The sequence below is a fragment of the Lissotriton vulgaris genome, chromosome 8 (assembly GCF_964263255.1).
Source record: "Lissotriton vulgaris chromosome 8, aLisVul1.2, whole genome shotgun sequence".
Lineage (NCBI taxonomy): Eukaryota > Metazoa > Chordata > Amphibia > Caudata > Salamandridae > Lissotriton > Lissotriton vulgaris.
Genome location: NC_141696.1, coordinates 50,229,973 through 50,251,629, shown reverse-complemented (window position 1 = coordinate 50,251,629; position 21,657 = coordinate 50,229,973). Strand labels below are relative to the sequence as shown.

General features: G+C 44.8%; 1 protein-coding gene across 2 annotated transcripts in view; it reads left to right on the top strand.

The window, feature by feature from the left end:
- Window positions 1-21,657, top strand: part of LOC147693358 (transient receptor potential cation channel subfamily M member 2-like) — a 624,327-nt gene that overhangs the window by 384,651 nt on the left and 218,019 nt on the right. For both annotated transcript variants that reach the window (XM_086933682.1, XM_086933681.1), the window contains 2 exons: window positions 3,459-3,591; window positions 6,535-6,706. In XM_086933682.1, the coding sequence (XP_086789808.1) occupies window positions 3,459-3,591; window positions 6,535-6,706 (305 nt within the window). The remainder of the gene's footprint in view (window positions 1-3,458; window positions 3,592-6,534; window positions 6,707-21,657) is intronic.

Sequence of the window (21,657 nt, the reverse complement as noted above, 5' to 3'; positions counted from 1 at the left end):
GCTTTAGTGTTTCTGCTTTGTATGGACGGTGGCTCAGTAAATTAGGACTCCTAATTTTAGGACTGCTAAACTGAGAAAAATCCTAACATTAAGACTTTCGTTATTCACAGAAGGAATTTAGGAGGCCTAAAGTTAGGACTCCTAACTTCTGTGAATATCGAAATGAGTAAGGGCCTTCTGTGAATACCAAAATGAGTAAGTACCTTCTGTGAATCCTAAAATGGTAGTAAGTTTAGGATTTTGTCTTAAGTTAGTTCTGGGAATCGGGCCCAGTATCTCTTATTTTGGCCTTACAAGTAAGCTTGTGTCTGGCTTTCTGACTGTGCTTCTCTGTAGGGCCCTTCACCTTCTTTAAGGGCCTTTTAAGAGCTAGAGCGGGGCTTTGACTCCACATAAGCCAACGATAAACAGTTTTTTGGGGTGCACGTGGCACACATGAGCAGTTTGCTGGACCATGGCAAACTCTCAGGGAGAGCAGTCTTATTTCTTCGGGGCACATATCTCCTACTCGTCACCAGTTGTTGCGTCCTCCCCAGCTCTGGAACAAGTATATGACCACACCACACATGGAGCACTGTAACAAACGTCTTTATTCTTCGGCATGCAACCGTTAACTTAAAGCATTACGTCGTAAACTGTATTTACATCAGCCAGACACACCCAAGAACCTCCCAACCAATTGTGTAACTTTGCAAGGAGTCCGCTGAGGAATAAATGTTAAATGTCGTATACTTGTAAAGCGCACAGCTGCCCCAGCAAAGGGGCGTCCCGGCGCTGTATACCGCTGGGGAACCCATCCTGGCTTTCCCTGTGAGATGGTCCCTCCTGGGCATCTCCAAGGTGAAGACAAGCATCCCCGGCGCTGATGGGGCCGTTAGTTGAGATTAAGCAAGCTATTGCCCAGAGTTGCTGAGTGGGACCCATGTTTAGAGTAGGCACCGAGGCGAGAATTATCGAGTCCACTGACCATGGCCCAAGACCCTGCCGCGTCGGGAATCGAACCCTGGTCCCGGGCCGACCTCTGCTTCCGGGTCTGCCGCCTCTAACCAGTGAGGCACACCACTCCACCATTCAAGGCTCCTTGCACATGACCATACAACACTACATCTACAGCTAGCAATTTACAGTCCTATGCAAAGAACCCTTTGTCTGAAAGGTGCCCGCCCATCTAACACTTACTCAGATAGTCTTATTGCCTCCCAAATTAGGCTCTGACACAAATGCTTGAAGAAAGCTTTACCAGAGACTGTTATTGGAGGTTTGACTGACAAGATGACAGATTTTCTTTTTCCTGGATCCCATATCCCAAGCGGTTTGTTCTCCAGACCACTGGGATGGAGGATTACCTTTGACGGACTGAATGTGTAATTTGTTGTGAAATTCACATGTGATCTTGTCATTAAAAATGGGGCTATTTTGTGCAGTCATGTCATGTAGTTGTGAAGAAAATATAGGACCTTGTCTTCATCTGCTCTACAGACCTAATTGCTACAAGGAGGGTTTTATTAGCTTTTTGCTGAATGATCAACTCACGACTGTGTAGAGACAGGCAAGAGATTCCACCAAGCTGAGGCCAGCAAGAAGAGGACCATGCCTCTCAGCAGTTGTCTCTTACATCAGGAGCCCACAAGAGTCTATGGGGGACACCGTTGTCCATAAATCAGAAATCCACATGTTACCTAGCCTTGTTTGATTGACTGTGCTAGTAATTGGGTACATGCCGAATCTAGCCCTGGACAAAGGGAATGCCATGTTCTAGATAAGGTGCAGTGTTTAGCTACCAATCTAGCATGCAAACTAAAGGGTGTTACTGCAGTAAAGTAGGCAACACCAAAGGCATAACCCACGGCAGTTGTGTTAATAGGAAAAGGCAAAGTAGCATTTCTACTCTTTCATTTTTTGTTTACAAAAAAAATAATTAAAGAAGCAATAAAGTTAATTTGAATTTTCATAGATGGGCTGATGAGAGATTTAAATTCCAAATCTAACTGTGCCAGGCACATTGCTGGTAATGTGTGTATTGTGTCTGCATCTCTCATACTGCAGTAGCTCCTCTTTGGCACCCACAGATGGTAGCAGGTGTGCCTGTTGTAAGGTGGTACCTTCAATGCTTTTGATGCAGGTAATGATGAATTGCCAACTTCTGCTGGTGGCAGTCAACATGTGACATCGTCTCTGCAGAACCAGGATGTTTATTCAGCAAACTGTCTTTGCACTGTGTCCACATTAAACAAAAAACACTTTGGTCAGGTTTGCATGTTAAAATTGCCTCCACATGCTTACATTAATGTGCTTGATGCCAGTAGCATCCGCAGCCCTTGCCTTGTGTTTACTTAGCAGCTACGTCCCCTTGGGCATGATATTCTTCGCTGTTGTTGGTATGTTGTGGCCTTAGGCATCACAAAGGCCATCTATGTGGCATAGCATGGCACTGCCTCTAGGCCATTGCCTTTTCTGGCTAGGCCTATGTGTGATGTCAAAGCAACCTGTCATGGTGCACTGTCCCCTCCACACCTCACCTCACCAGGTCACTGTCACCAGTGCATGCATGGTCACACACTGTGGCATCAGCATGTGCTCATCTGCAAGAGCCACAGTGCCACAATGACACACATGGAAATTATGGAGATTGCAGAAGGCAAGTCTTTTGTTAACCCAACATGCCACTAGGACACTGGAGGGACTGACAGACCCCGCTGATGACTGAGCACAGGAACTCAGCAGACCCTGTATTCCCTGGTACTGTTGAATGTTATGATCTCCACCTTAGAGCTCAACACACTCCCTGTCCTGCTTGCTGTTGTGGCACAACCATGAAAACTCAGAATGCATTCTGGCACCTGGTATTTAAAAAATAAGCAGAATTAAAGCATCCTCTTCTCCTTTCCTGGTAGTGTCAACACCTTATTTGTCAAGAACAATTCTCTCAGTGACATAATTTGTTGCTGTGTTGGTTTGTGATGGAATCTTTCATGGTGTGCCTTTGCTTTAGTTGTAAACACACACACACAGACACAAACAGGTCTACCCACAAACATCAAGGTTCCAGGCATTGGTGTGTTGGACCTTTGAAGTATTATTGTCATTGACGTGTGTTGTACATTGTCCGGGAGGCATCATGCACTGCAGGGGTGTTGGGAAAGGGAGCATGGATGTGTGAAGATCGTTTTGTGACTCTGTCTGGTAGTATGAAGATAATAGGTGTTAGCACCCCTCAGTATTTGACACATTTTCAGTCTTTCACTCACACTCACATATATAAACACACATCATGCTTAGTAGACTCCATGCCTCAGCCTGGCCGGGATGCACTTTCGACATGGGGGCTATTTTGTCGCACACTCATACACCAGTCTCCGATACCTTATAATGGTCCTATTAACCGGTTCATGTTATCCTGTGTGCCCCAGACCTCTTTGCAATGGTCCTGACTGCTGTTCTTCTCTTCCTGTTTGCAGATGCATCACAGTCTCACTCTACGCTGGAAGGGTCATTCTCGCTTTGGACTTCATCGTGTTCTGCCTCCGCCTCATGTGCATCTTCACTGTCAGCAAAGTCCTCGGGCCCAAGATCATCATGATGCAGAGGATGGTGAGAAGCCCTGGTCCTCAGTTGATCATCACTCTGCCACTAGTATTGACACAAGCGCTGTAGCAAAACTGTGCTGTACTGCACTGTGCGAAAGACTAGTTAATGTATAGCGAATCCGCGTTTTGGGCAGGACCCATTGAAATCACACCTAACTGCTGCCTACTAAAGTCACATGAAATACTACAACCTAACTCTTGCACTAATAGTGTAACAGTGTGAAAGAAGGTGCAAACACTTCACACTCTTTTTCCTATAACATAAAATCCAGCAGAAAGTGCCCTCTGTCCCTTAAAAGCCTCAAGGAAGGCAGCAATAGTTAGACATAGACTATCCCTACAAGAGTTAGCCACCAATGACCGCACAAGAACGCAGAGAAGTGAGAAAATCCACAATGTGAGAGTGACACTGCATGGTGAAAACCTGTGGAGGAAAACTACAGAGGGAGAGGCTAAGCAGGAACCTGATCCTAAGCTTCTTTGAACAAATGCCACCCTCCTTAGCACTGGTAGATTGCATGCTGTACCCCTTATGTAACATAACTTGCAGTACTGTAAGCAGGTAGGTAGACAAGTTACTGGTATTGAATAAGAATCACTCACAATAAAATTACAACTATGAAAAATAACCACATAAAATTGGCTCCCTTTAAATACAGAACCATGGAGGAGTAGTCACAGGCAACATTAAAGCACACGTTACATAACACCCTTTAGTTAGGTGCCTTGCTTTTCTAAAACTTTCAGTTTATGCAACTAACTCAAAAATCAACAATACGGCCAACCAGTTTATTAAAGTGTCCACTAAAGCAATAAGTAGTATAATCTTGGACAGTGGTTCTAAAATCTTAAACCTGGTCTTTTACATACTACGGGGCATATTTACAAGGAGCGAGCGACACTGCAGGATTCATTTTGTTTGACCAGCAGCACAATCAGTGCTCCACACTGCTCCATATTCACAAACTGACGCATTGGGCCCAAAGCGTCACTTTGTAAAGGCCAGCACCACATTATACCTGCATTCCCACTTTAAAAGCCATGTAGAAATGGCACATTGGAATTTACAACTTTTCACTACGTCACTCTACAACTTGATCTGGTCAAAATCCCTACACCTTCTCAAGCCAGGCGTAAGGATTGACAGAACTAACTTAAAACAAAATCCTAAACTTACTACCATTTTGGTATTCACAGAAGACACTTACTTATTGATGAGTAAGTGCCCTCTGTGAATACCAAAATTAGTAAATAGTAGTAAGTTTAGGATTTTGTCTTCAGATAGTTCTTTGAATTGGGCCCATGGGACTCGCCTCTGTGTTCTGACGCATTACTGAAGTTGCATCAGTCTTACGACTAACTCCAGCAATGCATCACTTTAGTGCCAACATATGTGTTGGAATTTCTGACGTATCCATGAATCTTTGCGCCATAGAGCCCAGTATTGTAAATACAGCGCATCCATGGCATTGTTAGGGTATTTGCGGCAGGCGCTAGCATTCTGATGCTGAGGCGTTAGTTCTTGTAAATATACCCTTTGAGACAGATTTACTAACATTTGTGGGGAGTTTTTTTCCTGATTCACTTTCCAGTGCAAAACGTGTTCACGCAGTCGGTACATAGCAGTTCATTCTCATTAACAATACAAATTGATAACAGATTAGCATTATTATTATTAATAACAAAGCCATTTATTTAACTATTTTCAAAACTAACACATTATTAAAAACGTCAAAATTTACAATGCCAATAGCTCTAAATTTGGCAAATGCGACACCTATTGCATTGCAAATGCTTGTTTAGACTCTGCAAATGCGATGATGATGATGATGACGTGTAGGGGCGGATCCTGACATTGCCCCTCCCATCCCGAGGCACATGCAGAGTTGTCCTTCAGCTCCTGGGACAACTCTAAGCAATGTCTGGAGCCGCCTTGCCTGTCAATCTTGAAAAGGTTTGCTGGGAGCCTCCGTCAAGCAGGGGAGCCGTCACTTAAACTTTACCAAGCTTTACTTTTTCCAAAGACAAACCCCCACAGCTGGAGACAGTTTTATGAAAAGAGTAAAACTAATGCCCCTACACAATGGGAGTTTTCCCCTATAGTGGGTGGGTCCTTAATTGTTTTTACTGTCACCCGTCAAAGTTTAACCTGGTGGTGACACACTCAAAAAAGCCATCCTACCTGTGACTTTAGTCAGTAGCGGCCGGCATGACTCGTGGGTGGTGTGGGTGGGAGAGCGGAGGGTCCGAGGGGTGGGGGGAATTTGCAGGTGTGTCATGGCGGGAGGAGGGCGAATCCTGGAGGTGTCACGGGGAAGAAAAAACATTAAAAGGAACAGGGAGCAAGCATCCAAGCAGCCAGGATCCCTCTCCTCAGCCAACCACAATGCTACAGTGCAGCATTGTGATTGGTCAGGACGGCGCCCAGCCAGGGGCTAGTGGGGGGGGGGCATGTTCTCCATGCAGGGTGCGCATGTCTTGTTTGGGCAGTCCGAGAGAGCCGGCCAAACAGTCTTTGTGCACTCAGGAGTGGGCAAACCACTCCTGCACAGCGCGCCCGCCCGCCCACAATGCGCAAAGCAAACATAAAATGGTAATAACTAAAAGTTATTACCATTTTTTGCTTTGCCTACTCTCACTGCGAGAAAGCAGTACTGCGACGCTCCTCCGCCCTAGTGGAGGAGCCGGTGGGAAGTGCTAGGGCTCACCTCTGACATCCCGTGCCCTATCGAGCTGTCGGGGTATGCTGGTGATGGAACTGGAGTAGGCTCTGTCAGCAGCACTCTCCAAATGAGCTGAGGACCAACAGTCAGGAAGAGTGAGTTCTGCACCGCTGATGTAAACACTAGCAAACGCGCCTGCAGGAGAGGTTAACACAGGCTTGAGAGAAGAGTGGGATATCTTGGCTAAAGTGTTCACAGGACCTCATTTCCCATTCTCATTCCAGATCAAGGACATCTTCTTCTTCCTGTTCCTGTTGTCTGTGTGGGTGGTGTCATTTGGAGTCTCCAAGCAGGCCATCATGATACAAAATGAGGAGCGGTTGAACTGGATCTTCCGCAATGTGATATATCAGCCTTACCTGACCCTCTTTGGGCAGCTACCTTCGGATGTGGACAGTAAGGAGACATGTTGTGTTTATTTCACGTGCCATATGTGTTTCAAGCTCACATTCTGCCATTCCAGCACACCCCTGGGACATCTGCAGTGGTGTTTTTGTCCTCTTGAGATCATCACTGCTCATGTAAAATGATGATAACCCTGGACCTAGCTGAGCAGAGTCATCATCACCCCCACACAGAGGAACTTGTGATGAGCCAGGAGTGCTTTGGGCTGATGTTTGTAGCTTCTCAGGGTGGCACGTCTGTGTGAAATGAGAAGGAATTGTGGGAATTGAGGAGTAATAACCAAGCAAGTGTTCATGTGAAGGGTGGCATTGTGCAAAGAAAGACACCCACCATTGGTAGCTCAGCTGCTAACATTTACATTTATTCACACATTTAGGGGCGGATTATGATGGCGGACGGACCTGAGTCCGTGCGCCACCATAGAGTAGGAGGGACCGTCCGCAGGGGCAGCGGTGGTCCCTCCGTCTAAATTAGGATGTGACCGCCACCCTGGCGGTCACATCCTGTAACATTTAACATTGCGGCGGGTGCTGCTTGAAGCAGCACCCACCGCAATGTTAAAAATGTAAGCTGTGCATTTGCATGCACAAAGCGGCAGGCACCGCGCGGTGCCTGCTGCTTTGTTCACGCAAATGCAGGTGGTTACCATAGGTACCCCCCCTGTGCATCCCCCACCCCCCTTCACCCAGGGGGCCCGCAACAGGCCCCCGAAGTGAAGGTCCGTATGCTTTTCCACGGCGGAAAAGCATACATTTTACACCATCATAATATGGCTGGCGGTGTCTGATAGACACCGCCAGCCATGTTAAAGCTTTTCCGCCGCGGTCGGAAGGCGACCGCGGCGGAAAAGCTGCGGACAGATTTCAAGACCCACCGCCATCCTAATATGGCGGTGGGTCTTTTGAGGCTCAGCAGTGGTTTTCCCGCATCCTCCAGGCCGGCGGTGGCTTCCGCCGGCCCGGAGGATGCCGGAAAACCGCGATCCTGATGAGCCCCTTAATGTAGACCTTTACGTAGGATGGGAGCTCTGATACTTATTGTGTCTGAGGAAATTTATATGGGTGCGCCCTGGGACAGGACAAGTTCTTCAATTTACATGTGATGATGTGTATGGAACCCCTGCTCCCTTGTGCAATGTTCAAATAGCTGTCATGTCACTTATGTGTTACACCTCGATCGGTGCCAGTGAGAAAGGATCAATGACGCAAAGTCTAACCTGACATGATTCTTAGAACAGTCTATGTGGCGACCCTGCAGTCACTCTAAGAAACATATATTTAAGTTTTAATAGGTACAATCTTGTGATAGCAACAGTTTAAATTTTATCAGTGAGAAAACCACAGTATCCTTTTGAGGTTTGATACGCAATAGGCTTACGGTATTAGGAAATATTAGCCTCCAATCTCTTAGAACCGGCGAAGCAGGAGACAGACCACAAACTTCAGGTAACTGATTTTATTTGCAGATTTTTCTGGTGCAACCAACCATGACGCAATTTGGGCTATGCAGCCCTTGTTCACATGCAAGGAGTAGCTACATTTGGTGATATTTAAAGTGCAATTTGCTCCGCCTCCTAGCCGCCTCCCACAAGGTCATGTGGCCTACTAACACTAACAACAGACTTAATGCGCCTTAGTTTGCAATTAAGCAACATGATTTTGTAAAGCAGTACATGTTTGCTATTAGTAAAAGCAATAATATGCACAAACCACAGTATAAATTATTAGAAATTATGGCACATAAAGATGCATACCCTGCATAAATGCATTTTTAAAATATAGAGACCATTTTGTATAACTCAACATAGAGTTCATGCCAACAAATGAATGAAGAATAACATATATATATGCTCATAGGTCCGGCCCAGCACCGGGGGTAAGGAGGCACACATGCAGGCAGATGTAAAGCTTAAACCAACAGCTTTATTTTTCGCTCATTCGTCACTAGCCCAACGCGTTTCGCCTTCAGCCGAAGGCTTGATCACGGGTATATATATGAGTGTGTGTATATACATTTATATGTATGTATGTATATGTAGATAGATATATATTATATATACATATGTATGTATGTGTGTGCATATATATATATAACCTGATAAATATATATGTGCACACTTCTAGCCGCAGATTCCTTACCTCACAATTATCCCCAGGCATCAGACTAGATCTGGATATATTTTGGGAACAATACCACTGCGCGCCGGTAGGTGGCATTGTCCATGCTGAAAGCGACGTGCATGATGCCTTCATAGGCGTCACCCCAGTGCGCTGAAATCAGTTCTTTCCTTTCCATGCCAGTCAGCTCAGAGCCCGAGAGAGCTACTCCCGTCACTTTTTGACTGCCTTTTTCCTTTTGTTGTCGAAGTTTTGTGAGACTTGTCTTCTAGTGTGACAGGGATGTCCACTAGAAAGTGTCACGGGTTAGGTATGGTTGACCTGGACTTCATGTCCCAGAATGCCTGTGGGTGTGTCCGTTTTTTGTGTCTGTCCTGTGTTTTCCCCCTCCCTTTCCTATAACTACCTTACTTCCTGTACACTCGGTGCTTGTCACCTGGAGTGTTAGCCTTCTTCGAGTTCCGTGGAGTATTCTGGTGGATTTGGATTTAAGCTTGGATAGTTCAGAACATTTCGAGGGCGGTGTCCCTGACTTTGTTTTCATCTTTCTCCGCGCTGTGCAAGCTGCGCTGAGATTCAGAAGAGACGCCTGCAAGGAACGCGGTGCCTCTCACCTGTGTGCCTTTTGCCGTCCTGAAGCAGGAAGACTCGCGCTGTGCGAGCCGCGCTAGAAATCGGAGGAGACGCCTGCTGAGGTCCGCGGCGTTCCTCACCTTTGACCTGTGGTGCAGTCCTGGAGCTGGTAGACTCGCGCTGTGCGAGTCGCGCTGAGAGCGCATTCTCACGCTTCCGGATTTCTTCTTTTGTTTATCGTGAAACCGTGACTTTTCCTTGGATAAACGGTTCCTGGATTGTGTTTATTTTCATGAAGCCTCAACCTTGCTGAAAGGCATTTTCGGATTTATCTTTTCTGAACATTACGGAGGCAAGTGCTTGCTGTAAGGACTGACATTGAACCTTTAAGGTATTTTCTCTTCCCTCAAGGCACCAGCAGCTGAGAGGTGTACAGCCCTCTGCGTTATTTTTTTGGCTTTCTGTTTAGACAATTAATCTACAAACTTTGAAGTACTGCTGGTACATTTTTTGTCCTATTTTTATTACTTTATTTTTTCTACACCTGGTATGATTGGGTGTTTGTGGCAGCTTCTATCAGTACACAGATCCTAGCCCTGAAGAGAGGGTTCCTTTATCCTTCTGTGCTGTAGATGATTTCTGGCTGCCAGTCCTTTATATTTTTATTTCTCCATTTTTCCCCTTCCCTGGGTGGGGTAGTCCGGGTGGTGTGTTATTTGAATCACTCACTTGGAGTACCGTTCCTAGGGAGGAGTGAATTCAGCATCTGCCTCGCTCCCGCCGTGTCTGGAACTACAGGTGGGTCAATCTGTACTGAAGTGTGACAGAGTGACAAGCCCAAGTATTCAAAACGGCCTGAGCGATGGATACCAATACGGTCTTGACTACCCTGTTGGAATCCCTAACAGCATTGAGACTGGAAGTGGATACATTCAGAGGAGAGAATCAGGAAATGAGGAACGAGGTTAGTCAATTACGAGGTGAACTATCAAGTTTAACTAGGACTAGCCCCTCCAGTTCTAAAGGCGCCCCATATATCAGGCCCGCAACCCTACAGCCTCCCTCTCAAACCTCTTCCCTCCTAGCTCAGGGGACACAAGGCCCTTCCACCATACAAGTTATCCAACCAGTGCAGTTACCTCTAGCTCCCCCTGAGAGGTTTTTAGGAGATCCTAAAAAATTTGGTACATTTTTAGGGCAGTGCAAATTACACTTTATGTGTAAACCCGCTGTCTTTCCTGACGACTATTCCAAGACCGCCTTCATGTTATCTTACTTAGGCGGCAACGCAGCCACCTGGTCGTTCCCTCTTATTGATAGGAATGATCCAGTCCTAGCTAAATATGATGAGTTCTGCGAAGAGATGCGCAAGTTGTTTGACCGAAAGGCCCATATGCTATCCTTAGACAGAGAGCTTATCACACTAAAACAAGGGTCACAGGATTTGTTAACGTATATAACAAACTTCAATCGTCTTGTTGTCGAGACTGACTGGCCTCCTGCCAAAAGAGTTTCCTTGTTCTATCAGGGATTGAGAGGGGAATTAAAGGATGTCCTGGCTCAGGTGGTGAATATGCCGTCCTCATGTGAGGAGCTCATTGACCTCACAGTTCAGTTGGATCACCGATTGCAAGAACGGAAAGGCGACAAACATCGCTACGAATTGAGATTCCCTTTGTCCAAACCCAAAACAGTGACAGAGGGTGCCACGACTCCCGATACAACTGAACCAATGCAAATAGGAGGGGTAAGAGGCCCCTTAAGTTCAGAAGAAAGAACCCGGAGACGCAATCAAAAACTTTGTATGTACTGTGGTAAGGCGGGGCATTTCATCAAAGACTGCAAAGCCAAGACAAAAACAACACGAAATGTACCTGCAGTTGATTATCCTCTCTCCTTGTCGGGAAACGAGAATGCTCAAGCAAGCCAGAGACCCCTTGTTTGAGCCCAGACCAAGAAAAAGAGGTCTATCATGCCGTGGCCAACACCATGCAACCTTCTGTACCGCACATGAACTTGTGTGTCACCATTAAATGGCCAGAAATGATGCCCGTAATGGTACACGCTATGCTGGATTCAGGAGCTACGGGCAATTTCATTGACCAACAATATGCATCAAGTATTGGGGTACCACGCATCCAAAAAGATACTCCCGAAGCTGTAAAGGCTGTGGATGGATCCGATTTGACATCAGGGCCAGTATGCTACCATACGAGACAGTTGGTCATGCAAATAGGACAAAATCATTATGAGTACATTTCCTTTGATATTATTGATGCTCCCCAGTTCAAAATGATCTTAGGAATGCCCTGGCTGACCAAACATGACCCTGTTGTGAAATGGGCAGATCGAACCGTTTCTCTCAGTTCGCAGTATTGTGCAGAGCATTGCTCCATTCTTCACATGTGCGAGGATGGTAACGCAGAAACGCCTGCTAGTGCCCTAGCTAGCGGAGGAAGAAGCTTGGAAGTCAACGCCATCACAACTCTCCCTGAGGCTTACCAGAAGTTTCGTGATGTCTTCAGTGAAAAAGAAGCCAGCAAACTACCTCCACACAGAGAATACGACTGTGTCATAGATCTAGAACCAGGAGCCAATATCCCTTGTAGCCGAATATACGCCCTCACTGAGGCTGAAAACACCTATCTTCAACAGTATCTGCACAAAATGCTTCAGTCAGGTTTTATTCGTCCTTCTACATCCCCTGCTTCCTCGCCACTGTTCTTTATCCCGAAGAGGGAGGGAGGATTGCGAACCTGTATCGACTACAGGGCTCTCAATAGAGTTACCAGAAAGAACAGATATCCCCTCCCTCTCATTCCAGTCCTTTTGGACCAGTTGAAGGATGCAAAAATATTCACCAAATTGGACTTGCGGGGAGCATATCACTTAGTGAGAGTACGCAGAGGGGATGAGTGGAAAACTGCGTTTCGCACAAAATATGGGCTCTATGAGTATCAGGTGATGCCCTTCGGCTTGTGTAACGCCCCTGCAGCATTTCAATATTTTATGGATGAGGTGCTGAGGGGTTTACTTGATGTGTCGTGCATCGTTTATATTGACGACATTTTGATTTATTCGGCCTCACGTGAAGACCATGTCCAACATGTGACTGAAGTGTTGGAACGATTGCAGCAGCATGAGTTGTATGCGAAATTAGAGAAGTGTTTCTTCCATGCAACCGAAGTGGAATTCCTAGGGTATGTTATCGGTCCGATGGGGCTACAAATGGACCAAAAGAAGATACAAGCCATACTTCAATGGAAACCTCCTTCTTCGGTGAAGTCCCTGCAGAGTTTCCTGGGATTCGCAAACTTCTACAGGCGATTCATTAAGAACTTTTCGGGAATAATACAGCCTTTAACCCAGCTGTTGAAGAAAGGAGTGGCCTTCAGGTGGACGGAGGCAGCTGACGTGGCCTTTCAAGACCTAAAACACCGCTTCGTAACAGCCCCCATCCTTCGACATCCCGATGCCAGTCAGCCCTTTGTGATGGAAACCGACGCCTCGTACTACGCCTTAGGTGGAATATTGTCACAGAGACACCCCGAGACTGGCCAACTGCATCCTGTGGCATATTTCTCTCGGAAAATGACTCCTAGTGAAATCAACTACAGTATTACGGACAAGGAACTGCTGGCCATTAAGAGGGCATGCGAGGAATGGCGCCACCACTTGTTAGGAGCCAGACACACTGTAGAAATGTACACAGATCACCGGAACCTCCTTTTCCTAAAAAGTGCAAAGGCATTAACCCCAAGACAATTACGATGGTCTTTATTCTTTTCGGATTACGACTTCGTTATTAAATACCGTCCTGGCCCCCAAAATGGGAAAGCAGATGCCCTTTCTAGACCTGCTTCTGTTATGCAGGAACATACCACAGAGACAGAAGATCCGCCTGTCATTTTGAATAAGGCGACCTTTTTGCCTTCGGCCTCGGCGATCACATGTCCTTCAGCATTCCTGAAAGAAGTGGAAGAGAAGACGGCGGTCATGGACATGCAGACCTGGATAGCCAAAGAGCCTTTGCAAAGAACTGTGAAAGACGGTTTACTCTTCAGAGATAAAAGACTATACCTTCCTGTGAATGAGTTAAGGAATCAAGCATTACAATGGACCCATGACTCATCTTTGAGCGGACATATGGGAGTCCAGAAAACGTACCAGACCACGTTAAGACATTTTTGGTGGGAAACCCTTCGAAAGGACATCGAAGAATACATAGCTAGGTGTCCTATCTGTATCCAGGGGAAGGCCACCCACCAGCGAAGCAGTGGACTGTTACGTCCCATACCTATTCCTCCGGCCCCATGGCACACTGTGTCAATGGATTTCATTGTAGAGATGCCTCTCAGTCTCGGCAACAATACCATATTGGTGGTAATTGATCATCTAACAAAGATGGGTCATTTCATTGCCTTAACTAAGTTACCCACATCAGGAGAACTAGCTACCATCTTCTTACAGAATGTAGTCAGATTACATGGTGTCCCCTCTGTTCTCATTACTGACAGAGGTACACAATTCACCTCCAGATTCTGGAAAGCGTTGTGTGACATTATGAAAATCGATGCGAGATTGTCCACAAGCTATCACCCGCAGACAGATGGTAAAACCGAGAGGTTAAACCAAACCCTTGAGCAATATTTGCGGTGTTACACTCTCCAGCAGGGAGAGGAGTGGAGAACATTGTTGTGGATGGCGGAGTTCGCTTATAACAATGCTACTCATTCCTCACTGGGTTGTTCACCGTTTTTCTGTGTTCAGGGGTATCATCCCAATTGTCTGCCCTTTGAAAATCCTAGTCCCTCCGCTCACCCTACTGTTCAGGAACACCACGCTCATCTTGTGTCGGTAGGGCAGAAGGCCAGGGAGTGCCTGGAGGCGGCCAGAAATCATGACAAAGTACAGGCAGATAGGAAAAGAACTCCTGAACCGGTATACTCTCCTGGAGACAAAGTATGGCTAAGCACTAGGTACTTGAAGTTTAAGGGGAACACACGGTTGCAGCCTAAGTATGTAGGTCCGTATCCCATTCTCGAGGTGATTAATCCAGTGGCCATGAAGTTGCAACTTCCTTCCTCCTGGCACATCCACCCGGTGTTCCATGTTTCGCTACTGAAGCCATATGTGCGAGGCACTAGACCATCCTTGAGACCCCAGCCCCTAGATATAGATGGGGAGGAGGAGTATGAAGTGCGGGCTGTGTTGGACTCTAGGAGAGTGAGGGGTGTTCTACAGTATCTGATAGATTGGAAAGGGTATGGTCCCGAGGAGCGCTCCTGGGAACCTTGTGCCAATCTGCACTGTCCTGGGCTTCTACGGCGTTTTCACGCAAGGCATCCTACCAAACCTGGTGGCCCGCCGAGACGTCGGTCCTTACGAGGGGGTTCTGTCACGGGTTAGGTATGGTTGACCTGGACTTCATGTCCCAGAATGCCTGTGGGTGTGTCCGTTTTTTGTGTCTGTCCTGTGTTTTCCCCCTCCCTTTCCTATAACTACCTTACTTCCTGTACACTCGGTGCTTGTCACCTGGAGTGTTAGCCTTCTTCGAGTTCCGTGGAGTATTCTGGTGGATTTGGATTTAAGCTTGGATAGTTCAGAACATTTCGAGGGCGGTGTCCCTGACTTTGTTTTCATCTTTCTCCGCGCTGTGCAAGCTGCGCTGAGATTCAGAAGAGACGCCTGCAAGGAACGCGGTGCCTCTCACCTGTGTGCCTTTTGCCGTCCTGAAGCAGGAAGACTCGCGCTGTGCGAGCCGCGCTAGAAATCGGAGGAGACGCCTGCCGAGGTCCGCGGCGTTCCTCACCTTTGACCTGTGGTGCAGTCCTGGAGCTGGTAGACTCGCGCTGTGCGAGTCGCGCTGAGAGCGCATTCTCACGCTTCCGGATTTCTTCTTTTGTTTATCGTGAAACCGTGACTTTTCCTTGGATAAACGGTTCCTGGATTGTGTTTATTTTCATGAAGCCTCAACCTTGCTGAAAGGCATTTTCGGATTTATCTTTTCTGAACATTACGGAGGCAAGTGCTTGCTGTAAGGACTGACATTGAACCTTTAAGGTATTTTCTCTTCCCTCAAGGCACCAGCAGCTGAGAGGTGTACAGCCCTCTGCGTTATTTTTTTGGCTTTCTGTTTAGACAATTAATCTACAAACTTTGAAGTACTGCTGGTACATTTTTTGTCCTATTTTTATTACTTTATTTTTTCTACACCTGGTATGATTGGGTGTTTGTGGCAGCTTCTATCAGTACACAGATCCTAGCCCTGAAGAGAGGGTTCCTTTATCCTTCTGTGCTGTAGATGATTTCTGGCTGCCAGTCCTTTATATTTTTATTTCTCCATTTTTCCCCTTCCCTGGGTGGGGTAGTCCGGGTGGTGTGTTATTTGAATCACTCACTTGGAGTACCGTTCCTAGGGAGGAGTGAATTCAGCATCTGCCTCGCTCCCTCCGTGTCTGGAACTACAGGTGGGTCAATCTGTACTGAAGTGTGACAGAAAGGCAGCCTTCAAGCCCTGTGGCGCCTGTCACTGACAAATGTTGGTGACGGGCCCGCACCTCATCTGCCTCTGGTGTCATATCTGGTAGAGACCGTATCTAGCTGCAGATTCCTTAACAACCCACCCATCCTTGCCGCTCTGCGAACAAGTTTCTAGGTACATGCCTGTTCCCGTTTCAGGGCCCTAGTTTTAAACACCGGTGGTTAGTGTTCTTTGTGGCTTTGTGCTCCTGGCATGGAAAGGTGCAATAAGAAACTGATGTTAGCGTGCTGGGGTGGCACAAGACACTTCCAGTGCGGACGCCACCGATGATGCCACGGGGAGTAGAACAGCACCACCTACCCACACACAGGGATGCAAAAAAATTCCAGATCCAGTCTGATGTCTTGGGATAATTCTATGGTAAGGAATCTGCAGCCAGATAGAGTCTCAACCAGATAAGACATTAATGAAGGTAAGTAACTTACAAATATGTGTATTGGATTTAGTTATTGTGTTCTGCGATAACCAGCTCCCTCTGTTTATTGAAAATAAATGGGCCTTGTTAATTACAAGTAATTTGGACTCTGCTCATCCTAAAAAGTCCCCCCTTCCTCCATCGGGCAGTCCACAGGGAATGATAAATGTACTGCATTAGGTGGAAACTGGTGCAGTGGTAATCGATGTTTACATAGAGGTCACCCTAGCTTCGATGGTGAAGCTGGAGTTGAATGCATAGCTTACATGCTTGGGAACATTTAAAAGTACAGGCAGTGGTCATCCTTAAACATAAGCAGAGCCTACGTAATATGTGGAAGTGTGTAGTAAATGCGGACAATCAGGTCAGCTACAATCCTGTGGCGATGGTGCCACAGGAGTACGGTGGGGTCAATGATCGCAGGAAAGTACCTGTAGATTGTCCGCTGGGCAATGATTTGGAGCATTGTGCCAGGAAGGAAGTTTTCTGAAATCACATGTTGAGATTTTGGGTTTGCCTTAGTGGGTGCTTCTGACCACAGGGGTTAGACTGGTGTACAGCAGGAATATCGATGGGGAAATATCAACAAGATTAAATATCGAGGTAAGAATATCGTCTTTGTAAAATTTCGATGTTTTAAATATCTATGTAGTAAATATAGTTGAAATAAATATTGATGTATTTTATACCGATATTATATTTTTAATGGTTTAATTTTTTTAGTTGTTGAGTATTTATGTTATGTTTTTCATATTTTTAATGTTTTTATGTGATTATTATATGTTATTTTGTAATTATTTTTTTATTTTAATTTTAAGGAGCGGGTTGTGTTTTTTTGAAATTGTTCAAAAATTAAAATTTTTTAATTAAAAATAATTTATAATTCGAAATTTTAAAATTGACATTTTACTTTCTAAATCTAATGATATTATTGTATATATAATTAAAATTTGTATATATTAAAGGAGTGTGTTGTTGTATTTATACGGGATAAGGGTGGTTAATAATTTAAAAATGTTCTGTTAAAATTTATAGAAATTTAGAAAATTAAAAGTTTAAAATTTTACTTTTCGAAAATTTAAATATGAAATTAGAATTTTTCAATTTCATGAAATTATGTTATATATTTCTAAAATGTGTTTATAATTTATTGTTGGGATGTTGTATTTATAGGTGATAAGGCTGGGTAGTAATTTTAAAATGTTATGTAACAATGTTTTGAAAATTAAATAATTAGAATTTTTCAAATTATTAAAAGTTGTAATTTTAATTGTGAATTTTTAAAAATACAATTTTATATGGTTTGATAGTAAATTATTTTGGTTTACTGTCCAGCACTTTCCCTGAGTTATGTTGGCCTTGGAGTTAGAATAGTAAATTAGTATGGTTTACTGTCCAGCACTTTCCCTGAGTTAAGTTGGGTTTGGAGTTAGAATAGTAAATTATTATGGTTTACTGTATAGCATTTGCAGTGATTTATATTGGATTTTGAATTAGAATAGTATTTTTTTATTTTTCTATATAGTGTTTTTTTCACTTTAATTGTATTTGGACTTATAATAGTGAATTATGATTATTTAATACATTTTTAATTAAAAAATTGTAAAGAAATACAACTTGTTATTGTTTGAAATATTTTATTTGAATCTTGTGTAAGTATTTTGAACTTTTTAACAAATTATATTTAATAACATATATATACAAACAAATTACACATTTTTGTAACGTTTTATTATTTATTTGAAATGCATGTATCATTATAAAGTAACATAGTATAATTTTGTCATGAATATACCGTCTTCATTATGTTGTTTATTTTTAGAAATGAAAATATTTCTTCTTTTTTCATGAACTTTTTTTACATTTGTTTAATGATGTATGACATTGCAGTAGTTGTTATATATACATTGTACATTATTAAACAGAATGTTTTATTGATTAGCATATTACATTTTATTTAATTTCAATACAATTTAATATGTTAAATAATTTACAAATTGTTTGGATTTGCGAAAGTACATATATACATTTTTTAACATTTGTATATTATAAGTAAAGAAAAAGTTTTGTTATGTTATGTTATGTTATGTTATGTTATGTTATGTTATGTTATGTTATGTTATGTTATGCTGCATTTTTAAAGCGCTCAGCTACTCAGAGTATCCCGGCGCTGCTACCCTAAACCCCCACCACCAACTGAACATAAAAATAAGCTTAAAATAGTAATGTTTTTAGGTTCTTTTTGAAGACAGCCGGATACGCAATCCTCCTAAGGGCAAGAGGAAGCTCATTCCAAGCTAAACCAGCCTTACGGGTGAAAGAGAAGCCCCCAAGCCTCTGGCGTAAAAAGCGCAGGTTCTGAATAAGAAGTTGGTCCGAAGACCGCAATGTCCGAGAAGGAACATGAAAAGAAAAGCGCTTCTGTAGATATAGTGGGCCCAAATCATACAAGGCCCGGTGGACAATCACCAGCATTTTAAATTTCAAACGGGCCTCGACAGGGAGCCAGTGAAGGTGGCGGAGAAGGACCCGCACACTCTGCCTGGAAGAAAGACCACGTAGGAGGCGCGCAGCCGCATTTTGGACTACCTGTAATTTTTTATCAGATAGCCTGGACATCCCACTAAAAGCGCGTTGGAGTAGTCCAGCTGGGAGGATCAATGCTCGGACTATAGTTTCTTTAGCCTCATCTGGGAGAAGGGGGAGGAATTTACGCAAGGTTTTAAGTATGCCAAAACAAGTCCCTATCAGTTTTTTGAAATGTGTCGCGAAATTCAAATTTTCCTCAAACCAGACACCAAAGTTTTTTGCAAGGCCCTTGTCTGATAGTCGAGGTGGAAAGTCAGTAGGCCGCAGTCTGAATCGAAAACCCGCAGGAAAAGCTCCAAACAGGAGCACCTCCGACTTTTCCTCATTGCACTTAAGTTGTGCATTGGCCAACTAGCGAAACACCGCAGAAAGACAGCGCTGAGCCGTGTCGACCGAGTCCTCGCCCCTTCTCCAGGTAAACAATATCTGCGTGTCATCCGCGTAGGCCATTACCCTAGCCCCCAGTGACTCCGCCAGATAAACCAGGGGAGTCACAAAGATGTTAAACAAAAGGGGGCTAAGGGAGCAGCCCTGAGGGACACCAGTGGAGAGAGGGGAGGGGGATGAGGCAAACGGAGAGAGCCAGACTTGCTGTGACCTATCCTCCAAAAAGGATTGCAGCCAGCTCCACGCTGAACCTGCAATGCCGATGTCAGTAAGTCGATCCAGGAGGAGGGAGTGGGGAACTGTGTCGAATGCCGCAGAGAGATCCAGCATCACCAGAGCTGCTCATCCAAACAGTCCCTGATAGACACAGCCACCTCCAACAGCGCCGACTCTGTACTGTGGGCGGCCCGGAACCCCGATTGCGCAGGATGTAGCGCGCCCAACATCGTCACGTAGTTGGTTAACTGCAAGGTGACCGCCTTTTCACAGACCTCGGCCAGACTAGGCAAACGCGAAATGGGTCTGTAATTACCGGGAAGCGAGGGGTCCAGGGTGGGCTTCTTAAGTAATGGAAGTAAAAGGGCCTGCTTCCAAGCAAGCGGGACGTATGCCTCGCGAAGCGATCGGTTGATCAGAGTATTAACTTCCAGACTGACCGTGTTGGCTAGGTCGGCTAACAGCCGAGCCGCACAAGGTCGCCTAACAAAAGAAAGTTAGAAAACCTTAGGACTCTCTCTGCTAAGGTGTCACCGCAGGAGTCCAAAAAGGCGCCCGCAGGGCCTGGTGGGCGATAGAGTAAAGAGCCGCTCAAGGTGAAGTGGGGCGTCAATTGCAGGCTAAAATCCAGAGCCTCACAACCCACCCAATTAGTGGGAGCTTCCCCCTGGAATACCCAGCAATCTCTATATAGTATAGCAACACCACCCCCTCTTCCCAGTGGGCGGTCAATGCGATGTATTTTATACCCAGGGGGGGTGGCCAGAGTAACTATAGGATTGGAAAAAGCATCCAACCAAGTCTCTGTAGGAAATAGGAGATCAAGATCCGAGTTCAAGATCAAATCGGCGATGTCAGTGCGGTGGCGTTTGAGAGATCTGGAGTTAATGATGCAAGCTTTAAAGCTGGCCGGAGGGTGAGAATTTATGCACCGAACCTCTGACCGAAGCTGAAAGGTAGGAAGAAAGCCACACTCTGGACAAACCAGAGTACTCACCGGGTCAGCGGAAGACGTAGGATCGATGGCACAGCGTGGGTTTTGCAAGGACCTAATTGCCGAACTGGAATACTGAATGCGCGAATCAATGTAGCAAATGGAATTCAAACCGGCAGCATGGCTCGCCCTGAGCCCTGCCTTAGCGCTGACGGGCACAGAAGGGCTTGCCTTAGGCGCGCCATTCGCGCGCCCGCTGCGCGTGCGGCCAAGGCACATTGAAATAGGGAGTTACCAGAGCCGGTGGAATCGAACAACAACTGGACCGCTGACCGCGATAGCGCGAGTCAGGTCCAAGATGGCGGCTACCCGGCCGGAATTGGCGTCCAGAGTAGAGAGAGGGAGGCAGAAGGGAGATGAGCCCCTAACAGGAACACTACAGCGCAAGGTAGATGCAGCATAAAATATTAACAGTAACCCTCACAGAGCCGCCGAAAAAGTAACACAAAATTCAGTCACTCCCCCCAAAATTCCCTTCCAAGCGCTCTCCCCCAAATTCCCTCAAGCACACAGAAAACGAAAATAAAACACGAAGGGCAAGTTTAAAATAAATCAAGGCACTAGCGCTAGAAGTAGGAGCTTAATGTTATAAACATATTTTGTAATATACATACATTTTGTTATTATATATTTTTTAACATATACAAATTTATGTAAATTTTACAATATTAATATGTTTATTTTCTACATTTTAAAAATAAAAATATTTTTTAAGACATTTATCTTTTTTTTTATTTGTTTCCATTCTTTTCTATGGGGATTTAGGCCTATTTTTGTTTTCATTATGCTGCCATTTGTGTTTTTCTTAGTTAACTTTTTAGACATCGTTGCTTGGGTCATTTCTGAAGACGGAACCTCGCTGTTGAGAGCTGCTTCTTGTTTGCTACTGTAAGTTTGATTTTAATTACTTTTAAGTTAGTTTTAAGGTGTTGTTTAGTTAGTGGTAGTGTATATGTGTTAGTAAGATTGTTATTTAACTGTTTTTGTAAAATTTACGTGTAATTTACGTAGGTTAGTGATAGCGTCGTTTGTTCACTATCTAATGTTTGCGCTTACTAATTTTTTATGTGTGTTTATAAGTTTTATATGTTGTTAATATTTGTGGGT